This window comes from Oculina patagonica, chromosome 12, assembly GCF_052425735.1.
Source record: "Oculina patagonica isolate OP01 chromosome 12, crgOcupat, whole genome shotgun sequence".
Taxonomy (NCBI): domain Eukaryota; kingdom Metazoa; phylum Cnidaria; class Anthozoa; order Scleractinia; family Oculinidae; genus Oculina; species Oculina patagonica.
Window position 1 is genome coordinate 27,278,369 of NC_135769.1, and position 13,874 is coordinate 27,292,242.

The window sequence follows — 13,874 nt, forward strand, 5'->3', positions numbered from 1 at the left end:
TTTACCGGGGTCCATATTGGTGAAAGGCGAGCGCTCTCACCACTACACCAACCCTGCTCCCTAAATGTAAATTATGAGAATTTAACTCCAGGCAATACCGACAAGCAGATGTTTGTCTATATTCTTATCACCTCTGTCTGCTTAACAGTTTAATGATATTGTGCAAGGAGAAAAAATATTGTCAATCACTTTGGAAATTAGAGGTTGATGCTACTGGACAGAGGCAATCAATAAGATGAGGCAGGACATACATAAAGCAATATTTACTAGAAAATCACTTTCTCATTACATTCATTACCAAGACTAATGGAAATATGCTATATAGTGAATCATTTAAAATTACTTAATCTTGTTCCCAGATTCCTAGTGGAATGATTGAAAGCTTTGTCTATAAGAGATCTGGGAACGACATTAATTTATTAATTTCTATTAATAAATCTAACTACAATGTAATCCTGCATTGTAGCCATCCTATTATATGTACGTACAGCAAGCCTGTGACTAATATTATTCTAAAGAGGACTTCACTTTACCAAGAAATTTCCTTCTACAACTACTTAAATCATCAATTTGTAAGCAGTTGTACTCATAGTAAAATCTCTCTCTTAAGTGAATAACCTCCTTGGGTAACACTAAGATATTGTCTGGACCACATTATATTAATTTCAATTACCCTTACGAGCAAACTACAAGCATTCCCCTGCTCCCATGCATTGTCAAGCAAGAAGTGAAAAAAGTGCAAGATAATAGCTGCATTCCTTATTGCGATTTCAGTGATAAGCAAACTCTGAAATTCAAAATTCAACGAACGATTGTGTTTTTTGCTGCTGTCAATCATGATTACAGCAACAGCCAACAAACCAAGAAAAACAGAAACAAACTAAATGGATCAAAATCTACCAATCACAACTGGCCGACATGACCAATTTGACCCAGTTGAAGTTAACTTCTGTTTCCTGAGAGGTCCACTAAGATGATTGACAGCAGCAAAAAGCATGAACTATTGGGTGAGGATTGAATTTTAATGTTTGAATATTACTGAAAACCGCATTAAGTTACTATTTTACTTCTTGCTCAACAAAGTACACAAGTGAAACTATTGTCTGCTCACAGTCTACTCCATGAGCAGACACCTCACACAATTATACACTTGGATGTTGCCCCAAGATTGTCTGCCCAAATAGAAACAATTTATGAAAAAAAATTGAAGAAAGTTTAAGTAGGTGGCAAAACTTAATTTTCATCAAGAACAACAGGAATCCTGATTCCTCAAACCGTTGATTTCCCGAAGCTCTCAAAAACTCCCTTCATGCAGTCAAATGCTGCAATATGCACCCTATTTCTTGAACCAGCTCCCTTGGAGCCGCAAAAAATCTGTATCCCACTGTACTTGCCACCATATTTTTTTTTCAAGTAAAGTTTAGCATGATGTAAAGGTCTTGATAATTTTTTGTACGGCAAGTTGCCAAAGTTATATTGCTCTGGGATCTAACAAAAAGTCCAAAACAAATTCTGGCCTCTGAAACCAGGGGGGTTCACTAAAACATGTAAGCTGGGTGAATTTGCAAAATCTGACAAGTCTGTTTTTAATCTGTGCAATGTACATGTTGAGGAAACTTGCCGACAAAAACACCATTCTGATCATGTGCGTTAGGCTTAAGTTTTACTGTTGATGACTGCCATAACAAGCTTACCATCACACCACATTAATTATTAAAGTAAGGTGCAATAAAATAGTATGCCATTTGCATACAGGCAATACATTAAATTATGCATCCAAAAGTATAATACAGGGATATTTTCTTAAGAGTATAGAGACAAGCCTATCTGGGTAATCTCCGAAATGGAAACTACAAAAGGCATCCTTGCAAGCAGGCGTGCCAGTGTCAAAATTTTGACGACAAAAAAGTATTCTGACATTTCCAACAAGGGCATTAAGTTGCCATAAAATTGTGAGAAAAAAAGTATTCATTTTAAAAGTAAACACCTACCGCCAGCAGGGCCTCAGGTAGAACCTTCTTTCAAACCAAAAATGAGTAAAGATCAGGGATTAAGAATCTATAGCCAAAAGAGCCCCACAATCTGCGTCATAATTACTTGGGACACTTGAACCTTTCTTCAATCTAAGCTCCGAAATGTTATGTTTTCCCTCTCCCATCTCAATGTTGCCTTAAAAATATTTTTTGCCGCGTGAACAACCCAGTATTAACGTCGTTTTGATTTGTATCAACATTGAGGGGAAAACAGTGCGAAGTGTCCCAACAAATACTGGTATGGCTTAGATTGCAGATGTTCTAATGTACCTATGAATGGAATTTAATTTCAGCTTAAAGCCAGCTGCAGATATAACTGGGTAGAACATTCACAGTGAATTAAAAAATGATGATATTTATCCATGAATGTTAGATTCCTGGGTTATTCCATCTCCATCGATAGGCCTTGCACATCTAAAGTGGTCTTGGGATGGCAACTAATTCAATTGACATTTGCAAGCTACAAACTACATTTAAGGAAACAAAAATGTAAATGGCACAGTAAACATCTCCTTGTTACTTAAAAATACACTATGGAAGCAAAATTAACACCGGATCTTCATCTATATAAGAATACAATAATATTATTAATAATATTTTGCAAAAGTAGTAAACAAATAATATATTGTTAATATTATTGGAAGCATAGTCAACTTTGGAGTCGTAGTGCCAGACTATTCACAGCCTCTCTATTTTCACTGCAAGAGAATACAAAATAAATTTTGTATTGTAATGAATGCAAAATTAATTTCGTGCTAGTGTCGGGATTCTTAACCTGCATTCAATGATTGAAGAAAAATATGAAAAAATAGGGGGCTGTGAACTGCCTATGTAAGCACTCACTTTTGTTCAAATGTATCTCCCTATTAACAATTACAATTTTGACTTTCTTACTTACGGCAGTATAAAAGGACATTCTTTTTTTGACAACAGATTGAGTCCTAATTAAGATTTCTCTTGAACATATGAAGCGGGAAACAATCCCACATTCCCAGTTGACAAATTTTTGCCTTTCCACCAGTTTAAGTCTTCTTTTTCAAGGACTTCTATTTTATCTCCACGCTTAAAATACAACTCTCCTTCCTCTTCAGGATGGAATTCATAAGCAGCAACAACCTCTATCTGTAAATTAACACAGGGTTATAATCAATAAGAGCCTGGCAGACTAAGGGTCAGACTTACAAACTTTTTTAAGGCAGGGATGTCACTAGGGGCCGGCGGCCGGCTAATTTAAGGTGGCTGAATACAGTTTTTACCTGCCTCAAAGGCTTGCGCTACGATTTTGTGCTTGACGCTATTATTGCTTGCGCGGCCTAAATTTACTTTCAGATAGGTCTCGAAACCTGGGACGGAAAACAATACGACAGAAAGTGTGGATAACCAACCGACAGAGAAGTTCTAATTCTGTCTTTCATTATCGCTTGCAACGCATGGCGTCATATTAGCGTGCACTTGCACGCGCAATTTGATTCGCTTCGGAGGTCGTAAAAGCCAGATTTTGATCCAGATTTTCTTGAAAACCTACTGTACAACCTATTATGAAACTTTCACAATTAAATTTAATGGGTGAACCGCCTATTATTTTGCATGAATGATATATCAAAGCCAATTTCTTATTTCTGAAATTTTGAGGTAGGGTCGTACAGGTAGATTTTGAGAAAAACGCCGTTTAAAATACTAGTGCTAGTCCCCTCGTAAGCACTCGGCCGTTCATTTAAGCTGTTTATTAGCATTTTTATTTTCCAAATATCGCATTAGATGGTTTTAGGATGTAACAAACAGTGATAAGAGGAAGACCAAACGTTTTTGGAGATTGTTCAAGAGAGGTAAAGGTTGGACAGGGACTGATTTTACCCTCTCAAAACTGTATTAAGCCACCTTAACCCTTTCACTCCCACGGGAAATACCACATTTTTGTAAAACGGTAACTATAGACCCAAAGACCACATGCAATATACCATTTGAAAGGTATTGTTTCTGGTATGTCATAAATCATACTTAACAGACACAGAGGAAGTCGCTGTTTTAATTCAAAAGGTGACAAAACCAAAAATATAAATCATTAAAAAATATCTCATTCCGCCTATATTTTGGGTATACCCCTAAACTATAGCTTAATTTGCAGCTCTTAATGTGTGGGTTGTTGTCAGATATTTACTTGATTTTAAAATTGAAAGAGGAAAAAGTTGCAAAAGTAATAGGGGTGGTTAATCAGGTCTTGTATGCTAGGGGGTATGATTTTATGCTTTAAAAAGAAAGATCTGTTCAAGACCATTTTCCTGTCCAAATTTCATACAAATTGACCAAATATTGAGCATTGGTGTGCCATATGGCACTCCTGGGAGGAGGGGTTAACTGGCTGAAATAGAACGTAAATCCAGCTGAAACTTCACATGAAAACATTAAGGCTTAGGTAAACTTTTAGAGCTGTTGTTGTAGTTTTTAGTCTGTGGCATCAGGATTATGTACAACAATTAGGAGAACAAACCCAGATCAACACAAGGATTTTATTCTCACCACATGAGGAGCAGGCATGTAGGGTGTATGTACATAGGTCTGCAAATCATGCACAGAAATGACATTACAAACTATAACAGCTGCTAAGTCCAGAAAAGCCAGCTGGGCTTGTTAATGAGCCAGCTTAGTGTTTTTTTAGCTACATCGCTGCAAGGGAAGTATCATGGGCATTTTGTGTAATTTCAAAAACTAAGAAACATTTCAGCCCAGGTTTGTTATGAATTTCCACCCTGTGTAGTTAAACCGTCAACGAGTGTCTCTGACCATGGATGGAAAAGGATGAAATGAATTACAACTTGAAACAGGTTAGGGTCACTGACTTTTTCAAGTTCTCACATTTTTGTTTCCACAATATGCTACAAACAATCATGATTTGTTCAATCTACTTTCAAGAATTTGGTTAAATTCAACTAAATCAAGTAGATTATTCGCTCCCAGTTTCTATTTAACAATTAGAAAACAAGCCCAAGTTTTCTGTGAGCAAATAGTCAACGAGGGGCAGCCAAGTTGACTATTGCCAACAAAAAAAAAAAGGCCGAGTAGTCTAAATGTTTTAGTAGAAACTCTATAGGATTGTAGTCCAAAACCCAAAGTTTTATGTACTTTTGAGACAAAAATCAAGAATAATTCTGCCTTTAGAGAGCAGAGTGCGATCGTGTTCTATTGGCCAATAGAAAACAATTATAGTTACCGTAGAACTAATCAGATTCGCGGATTTCCAATAGAACGCGGCTGAGTTTCTACTAAAGAGTGATAGTTTTTCAAACAGCAGCCTCATCAACTATCATCTCAAAGAAATTTCGAGCTCATAATCTAATTGACAGCTGGCAGAAAAAAGTGTTTTGACTAAATCAAACAGATTTTTGCAACCAAGCTATTATGAAAATTAAACAAGTAAAAAAGTTTTTTTTGGAAAGTTATGGTGAATATTTCTTTTGAGGATTAATGTCATATCAATACCCCAACAATATTCCATTACCAACCCTCCAAGTTAAGACCATTTTAGTCGCCATGGCGACTAAAATTTTGGAGCTGGCGACTAAATTGGAAACAAAGTCGCCAGCCTGGTGACTAAAATTGAGAAGAAGGATTGAAAGCATGAGCTTAATTTGGCGACTAAAATTTTTTACTGGCGACCCAACTTGAGCAGTTGGTGGCCAAATGGCCACTAAGGAAAAAAATTAACTTGGAGGGTTGAGTACCCATTTTGTACTTCTAGGAAAAGAAAGGTGCAATCATACCCCAGGGGGGGGGGTACTCCGGCTTGTAAATGACAGGGATGATCGAATGGAGGCAAAACTCAGGACCCCAAAAAATCCCTAAGTCTTCCGACATTACCCAAAAAAATCCCTGGACCAAAATAACCCCCATAAAAATCCCTTGTCAAATTCCCCAATAATAATATAATAATATTATAATATAATATAACACAAAGAAAACCATAAAAAATTAATCACTCGTGTTTGTTAATTCATCAAACCACAAATACGCCAAGGCCGCGCCAAGGCAGATTAGTTCGTTTTTAATACCCAAAAAAATCCCCTATAGAAATCAAGTCACCCAAAAATATACTTGCCAAATTTTCCAACCCAAAAAAAATCCCGGAATCAAAAATTTCAAACCCAAAAAAATCCTTCGATCATCCCCGTCATTTACAAGCCAGAGTACCCCCCCTGGGAATCATACATGAACATTGTTGTTAAAGGGGCTATATCATGCAATTTCTGCTCTGACCAACCAGTCTGAAATATCGCAATAACGGCTAAAAACTGTAGAAGAACTCAAACGAAACACAGAAAGGCCAAAACGGGGCATGGATGGCCAAAATTCGAGAATATTAAAACGGATTGCATCTGTGTAAACTTGAAAAACGTTGCCCGACTTTTTTCAAGTTAATCTCAATTTGTATAAAAGTGTCATTTACCATGCTTGAAAATCGTCATTGTTTGTTATGCGGCCATGATTTTACCAATAAATGACTTTTTGCTCTCCCAATTTGAAGTTTACAGCTCTTTATTAATGAAAATTAAAATAATTACCTGAAAGACCGTGACCTAGCCCCTTTAAGTGCCTCAGCCAAATAAAAGCACAACACAGTAATCAAGTAGGTCGTGAAGTATGATCGTCCTGGTAGTGTGTGGGTGGGGAACTAAGTTCTTCAGAGTCAAGTGAAAAGTTGTTGTCAGTCGATGATCTTCGACAACATCGACTGACAACAACTTTTCACTTGACTCTGAAGATGACTTCCGCTCAGGTTGTCGAAACGTCAGTCACCAACAACAGTTCTTCTCAGAACTACTCTCACCAGGACGATCATACAGTACTTCACGACCTACCGATACTCCTGGGTTCAAACCATTTACTATATACAGTAATCCAGATTGGGCAGACCTAAACTTGGATTTGTCAATCTGGCCAACCCGATAACATAGACCAAATCCGGGGTCTCAGAGGTTTTTTTTCTTCCATTAAAGAAAAACAACAGTCACTGTGGTCAAAGTGAGGGAAATAGGAAATCCTTACTAGCATGGGGACTCCTTTAAATTGCTGCTTCGCATCTCAAATTTGATTGAGAAATTGAAGTCTGCAATCGGGGTAAATTTGGGCTAAACAACTTATGGTTGCCTAGAGATCATATAAGACTTGTTTACTGATATGTTAATCCAAACAATGTGAAGGCAGCCTAGAGAAGGAAACATTAAATTACTAAGTTCTTACCGTCTCGTTCTTTTCCTGCATGTCTTTTAGATATATAGTTTGAGATCTACTGACAGAGGAGGTGCGATGATACTCCACCAACTGATTCAATGAATTAAATTTTACGACCCATAGAAAGTACTTTCCAGACCCATCACGCAAAACTTTAAAGTGTTGCACACCATCACCGAACCTGCAACAAAGAAACAAGCAAAACAATCACTCACACTAAGGAGACTTACCATAATCAATTATGTACCTTATTGTTACTTACGTGAAAATGGAACGGGCATATTTCGCGGGACTTAAGTTTTCGCAATTTGGCCAAAAATGCATAATTAGCATAAAGAATACAATAAAAAACTTTTAAAATAAATTTTTGCGGGTCTTTAATTTCATAATTTTTTGAAAATCGCGAAAATTAAGTCTAGCAAAAATAAGTAACAATAAGGTAAATGTATGTTGTGTATAAATGACAAGTTTTGAGCTTAGAAGATCATAACACACATACAGTGGAACCTCGAATATCCTGACTTGTTGGGACTAGGCTAAATAGTCCGGATAATCGAGAGTCTGGATAATCGAAAGTATGAATATTAATGAGCCTAAAAAAGTGACGAGGGCATCTGACAGGATGCGGTGCTGCAGATCCGCAAAGTTCACTAACTTCTGCATCTTCCGTGCATTTTTCCACATTAAACAGGAAAAAAAAAGAAAAGTTGCTTCATAATAGCAATAAATCAGCTGTTAATCATCCTCACAAACAAAAATTTTGAAGACATCGATCATTTTCAGGCAGTTTTTTTCTGAAAAAGGCGATGAAACCACGCCGATTCGTTCGCAAACAATTTTGAACCTCCAAGCGTTCCTTACGTCTTCTTTCGTGATGGGCCTGGTGACTAGACGTGGTGCCAACATGCGGTGTCGACCGATCGAACTTTCTAAGATGTTTTTCACTTCGTAGAAGAATTTAAACATTCTGAATTTTGCCATTTTGTCTTGTAAACTTCAGTATAATACAAGTAAGCAAAGACAGAAAGCAAATTTATTTGTGTAAATATTTTTATGGCTAGTTTATGGTGGTCCATCAGCACTTGCCATAGTATTTTATGCTGTATTTTAACATTTTTTCCTTTTTTTATATTTATTTTTTATTGTTTTATACTTATTTTATATTTTTTCTCTAATTTTTTTTTATTTTTTTCTTTTATTTTTATTTTTGTTTTTATTTTACTTTATTTATCTTTTTTTCATTTATTTTATTTTATTTAGCTAGCCAATTACATTACCACCAACACATGCTTACCTTACAGACAATGAAAAATCTCCTGTAAAAAGCAAACAAACATTTAAAGTGATTAGAAGTCGATTTCTGCAGGCAAAGGTTGTAAATTACCACATAATATATTGAACAATTTTTATAATAATGAAATCATTAATTGTTTTTTAATGAACTTCTAAAATTGTATAGCTAAAAGTCCCAACCTGAAGTTGATGAAGGTAAATTTAACTGCCATAGCAAATTTTGAAAGCTAATATTCAAGCACTACCACCACTTGCATCCAAGCAAGCGTGACCATGTGCCACCAAAACATGATCTAATTGGATAAACGTGGCATGCTTGGTCATCAAACGTTTGAAGTTTGGCAGACCGTACTGACAACTTTTGTGCCAAAAGTTCAACAGTTCCAAAATGGCAGAAAGATTGGATATAAAGTCAACTCTCTCTAAGACTCACATTGCTGGGACCGGCCCCAACTGTCCGTCTTAGAGAGGTGTCTGCCTTAAAGAGAGTCAAGGTAATGTGACATCAGTAATTCTGAGATAACAAGCTCAGCGGCTATGCAAAATGAATACATGTCTGCTTAAAGTCTGTTTAACCCTTTGACTCCCAAATTTTCCCCCAAAAACATGTTTTTTAGCCGCTAAACTAAAATTTTGGTGCTACATGTATGGTCTTGAATTTATCTCAACGTTTTTAAAGAAGCACTTTTTTTACACTTCAGCAACGTTTTGATAAAGATTCTGTGTAAAAATGTACAATAGTTTACTTTGGTGCATGCGCATAAGCCAAAATTTGGGCTTGCTTTTTTTTTTTTTGCTGAACCGTTCCAATTTTTTTTTGCCCCTTTTGCTTCTGTTTTTTTCCGCTTTCTTATTCTCGTTACTTTCTACTCTTCATATCCTTTCTTTTGGCCAAAAATGTTTTGACATTATCATTGGAAAACCCTGAAAAGGGGACCTTGACCAATAACAGGTGTACTGGCCTGTTTAAGCAACAATTTTGCACCAAAAATGGATTTTAATTTTCTTTGATTAGATCTGTCGGAATGCAGCCGATATTCAAAATGAACAGTCCTGTAGAAAGGTCGATCCAAGCTCTATCAGATTCTTATCACGAAATTCCACTGACGTGCTAATTGATGACGTCACAAGTGAATCAATGACTGCGTGAAAGGGTTAAAAACCGTATTCCTTTGTTCAAGTAAAAGTTGACAGCTTCTACAAACTGTTACACTCTAAGTCGAAAACGCCCTCTTTCGGTGCCCATACACCTACAAAGTTAAGCTTATAAGTAATCCACTATAACAGATTGTTTTGGTAAGTGTAATGTCATTAAAAGGGACATGGTCAGCGTTCACGTTTTGAAAAAAGTCCACCTTAACCCAAAATAAAAATACGCGTAGAGAACCTTCAGAAATCTGCTTCAATCTTCTCAGTGTTTTTTTCTTCTTCTAAATTTTCCCATTTATTGAAACACTGAGAAGATTGAAGCAGATTTCTGAAGGTTTGTTTTGAAAAAAGTCCACAGTGGTCTTTTTTCAAAATGTGAAAACGAGTGTCCAGGTCAGCGCGGTAAGAACGCTGACCATGTCCCTTTAAGGAGCTAACTAACTTTGCTTTATGTTGATACGAAATTTTGTAACAAAGTATAACTTGCTAACAAAAAAAAAAACACTTTTTGAGTGTCTGTTGTCTCTTTCAAAGTGTCCGTTGTCCATCTTAAAGTGGTGTCAGTCTTATAGGGAGTTTAGTTACAGAAAATGACTGAAAAACGACAGGGGCCATCACCAGATGTCCGTCTTATGGAGGTGTTGGTCTTATAAGGGTGTCCGTTAAGAAAGAGTTGACTGTAGAGACTTCTTCCAAAATATTGTTCCTGATCTGTGTCAATATGCATTTGCAGGTTCTCTTAAATCACTTCTAGTGTAAAGTTTTGCCTGTACTCAGTGTTTATGGTGACCATTTTGAGTGTGAAAGTTTGTCTGCTAAACATTAAATGATTGATGACCAATCATGCCACGTTTAATACCCAATAATTATTAGATTATGTTTCAGCGACAAATGTTCATGCTTAGATGCAAGCGTCAGTAGCCCTTTGTGGAACTTTACCTGGTGTACTTTCACTTTCTCTGATAAGGAAAGCTCCGTCAATCTTCTGCTTTAAAAGCAGTTCCTCTGCCTGAGCTCGGGTTATTTTGCCATGAAACCAACTGGGAGAAATTATACAAAGAAGGACAGTGTCATGTAATTATAACAACATTATAGAAATTATGTTGGATCTTATAAAGTAATTGAGCAGTCCAGGTTCAAGCCTCTGCTGGGGTCACTGCATTATGTTCTTGGGCAAGACACTACTCTCATAGTGACTCTCTCCACCCAGGTGTATAAATGGATACTAGTGAATTTAATGCTGGGGGTAACCCTGTGATGGACTAGCATCCTATCTTGCCAGGGAGAGAAGACATAGTACAAGTTGCTTAATGTTACGGAAACCAGGATACAGCTCTAAGCTCCAGCCTAAAGGACCTCTAGGCCCAAATGCAGATTGTACCTTTACTTTTTAAACAATAACTGTTCTGGAGAGTACTACTGTTCTTATATCTAATGGCCTGGCAACCTAGTATCACTGTCAATGGAGAAGATATACCCCTACTCAGGCTTCTCACACATAAATGCTTCTCACAAAACACGTTGCGTGTCACAAATTCTCTTTTAGCTCTTTGGCCACTAAATAGGCTCGATTTCCAGCCGCTTTTGGGAAAAATGAGCCTGCACTCCTCCAAGAAGGTGGCGGAAATCAGGCCTGGCCACTAAAGAGCTTGACACTGGAAATCCAACACATCATTGTATCAGGTACAGACTTGAATTCAAAAGAAAAAAATGTAAAGTTGGAAAATCATTTTTGGACATTCTAAAAGATCTTTTTCAAAATCTCATGTTTTTAAAGCAGATAATGTTGGCAGGAACAGAGAACAATTATACAACAGGTCAATCTCCACTGCTTCCATTAAAGGAGGGATTTTTCAGATTGTTGGTCTAAACTGTTCTGAAGTGAGTAGTAGGCAATTTAACCCATACAAAACATTATCTTTGAACATCTAAAGGAAGATATAACCTTAAAAATCAAGCTATGGCTATAAATATCGATTTTTTTTTGAAGACGCGCGGAAACAAAATTGCAATCTCAAGTTGCAATCTGTTTCCATCTAAAGCCATCTGCAGCCAATGATGCTCATTATCTATTTTCCATTTCCCCATAATACACTTTGTTTGCCCCCGAAATTTTGCATAAACTATTGTTTTCAAATTCCGTTGGCAGGACTGCCTATTCCCAAAACAATAGTTTATTCAATATTGGGGGGCAAGCAAAGTGCATTATGGGCAATTGGAAAATAGAGAATTGACAGTTTCAGTGCTCTGATATGGCAATGTAAATTAATAATAAAAATGGATTGGTTTTCTGGGACACAAGAATAAATTTTGGCTGTTCAAAAATCTGGTAAAATCTGTGACATAGTCCCTTTAAATCGTAAGAAGTTTTCTATTAGCCTGTTGGGTAAAGTAACTGACTTTGTCAGGATATTGACCCGTAACCAGTTTCTTATCTGGAACCGAAGTTAGTACTGACTATGCTGGAACACTGCAGCTACATGTACATTTATCATTTTTGTTGATCTTCTCATATACCAATTTTCCATTTATTCGGCTGCTAGTCCATCAGAGAGCTACCCCAGTATTAGATTTGATGGATCCGAACCAATTAATAAACTTGAATGTGGAAGAGGGACAAAATAACACAACACAATGACTCAAACCCAGAATACTTAATCCAAAGTCTTGAAAACTAGGCCATTGCACTTTTAAACACTCTATACCTGGAAAATTAATTAAATACAAAAATACAATTATACAGTGGAACCTCGATATAACGAAGGGCCAAGGGACTGGCAAAATGTGTTCGCTATATCGAGGTTTCGTTATATTGAGGTTCTTTTCCATATATTTTGCTATTACTGGGACGAAAAATATTGCTCGTTATATCAAGGACTTCGTTATATAGAGGTTCGTTAAATTGAGGTTCCACTGTATATCCAAACATCAGCTGCAACCATCCAATAAGTTGACTTGTAATATTATGTAAATGCACACTTGATCAAATAGTATTCACAACAATTTACCCCGCAAATGAGATTCACCGAGTCGGAACTCTTTGAAGAACGAGGCAAGAAACAATAGGAACTATTGTTATTCAATAAGATGAATCTCATTTGCGGGGTATTCTGCAATTGCTCCACAAAGATTGAATTCTAAACTGATATTTATTATGTTCCACCAAATCGACAGCCAAATTCAGTTTGAAGTAGTATACTGAAGCTTATTTCATGTAATATTTTTAAAACGTTCTTCTGTTAACGAAAATAAGAGTGTTCATATGCGAAAGTTTCCATAATTTTGTTGTCGAAAACATGAAGCTATGTGAAAAAAGGTTTCACGGATGAAATGTTTTACGTGCATATTGATATACGGTCAATACAATAAGGTTGCATTAGTTAAGGTAGAAATCTAAAACAACAGTGCATATCTATCTTTGTAAAAGCATAGCATCGCTTTAAAATTAAAATTGGCACACTGCATAAACACTTTGACAACACTGACCTATGCGGTTTTAGCGTGATGTAATTCGCTGGAACAAGTCCACTTCGACCGTCTTGTTCAGCTGTAAACCAGTTTTTATCATCATCTGTTTTTATAACCTAAAACAGAAACAATCCCTCGATAACGTAAACTATAATTATTGGTGAAAGCAACCTACTGCGGAGCAAATTCCGGCATTTGCGTAAGCTTATATATTAAATTTGAGCAATGGCGACCGTACAAGGAAGGATTTCTGGCTGTTGTTTACCTTTAGAACTGATCCCTTTTTAAATGAGAGTTCGTCGTCTGCAGTAGCTTGAAAGTCGTGCTTTGATATAGCTTCCATTTCACGCGCTCTTACTAAAAAGACTCCGACTACATACACCTACCCTGGGTAAAAACCTTTGGCAGCCAGGGTAACACCATTTCATAAATGGCGGACGCGCAAAAGAACTGGTACTGAAGCATGAAAACGAGGCGTTTTCATTCCTTTCGGGGCTCTTAGCTAGGCCTTTCTCGATTGTGCTAGCTTTTTTTTCGGCATTTTTTGGGAAAACGAGCATTTTTTTTCGTTTTTTCTTGAAAAAGAATTGCTAGCATTTTCTGTTATTTTTCATGACAGTGATCCAGATTTTAGCACTCAGAACTCAGAAGGATAAATAATCCTAACGTTTCACAGTTTTGATTACTTAATTTGATTGTTTTCTG

The 13,874-nt window shown here is 36.7% G+C and overlaps 1 protein-coding gene across 1 annotated transcript; it reads right to left on the bottom strand.

Annotated features, from left to right (window-relative positions):
• Nucleotides 1-248: 248 nt before the first annotated feature.
• Nucleotides 249-13,606, bottom strand: LOC144632852 (growth factor receptor-bound protein 2-like). Its single transcript, XM_078491598.1, has 6 exons — nucleotides 13,435-13,606; nucleotides 13,188-13,285; nucleotides 10,641-10,741; nucleotides 8,554-8,575; nucleotides 7,269-7,440; nucleotides 249-3,155 (listed from the first exon to the last, which is right to left on the bottom strand). The coding sequence occupies exons 1-6, from the start codon at nucleotides 13,510-13,512 to the stop codon at nucleotides 2,979-2,981; spliced, it is 648 nt and encodes a 215-aa protein (XP_078347724.1). The 5' UTR covers nucleotides 13,513-13,606; the 3' UTR covers nucleotides 249-2,978.
• Nucleotides 13,607-13,874: the final 268 nt, after the last annotated feature.

Coding starts and splice junctions, on each gene's coding strand:
- LOC144632852 (XM_078491598.1), bottom strand. CDS start 13,512: ATGGAAGCTATATCAAAGCACGACTTTCAAGCTACTGCAGACGACGAA. Junction 10,742..13,187: donor ATCACGCTAAAACCGCATAG/GTCAGTGTTGTC, acceptor AATTTCTCCCAG/TTGGTTTCATGGCAAAATAA. Junction 8,576..10,640: donor AGAAAGTGAAAGTACACCAG/GTAAAGTTCCAC, acceptor TGCTTTTTACAG/GAGATTTTTCATTGTCTGTA.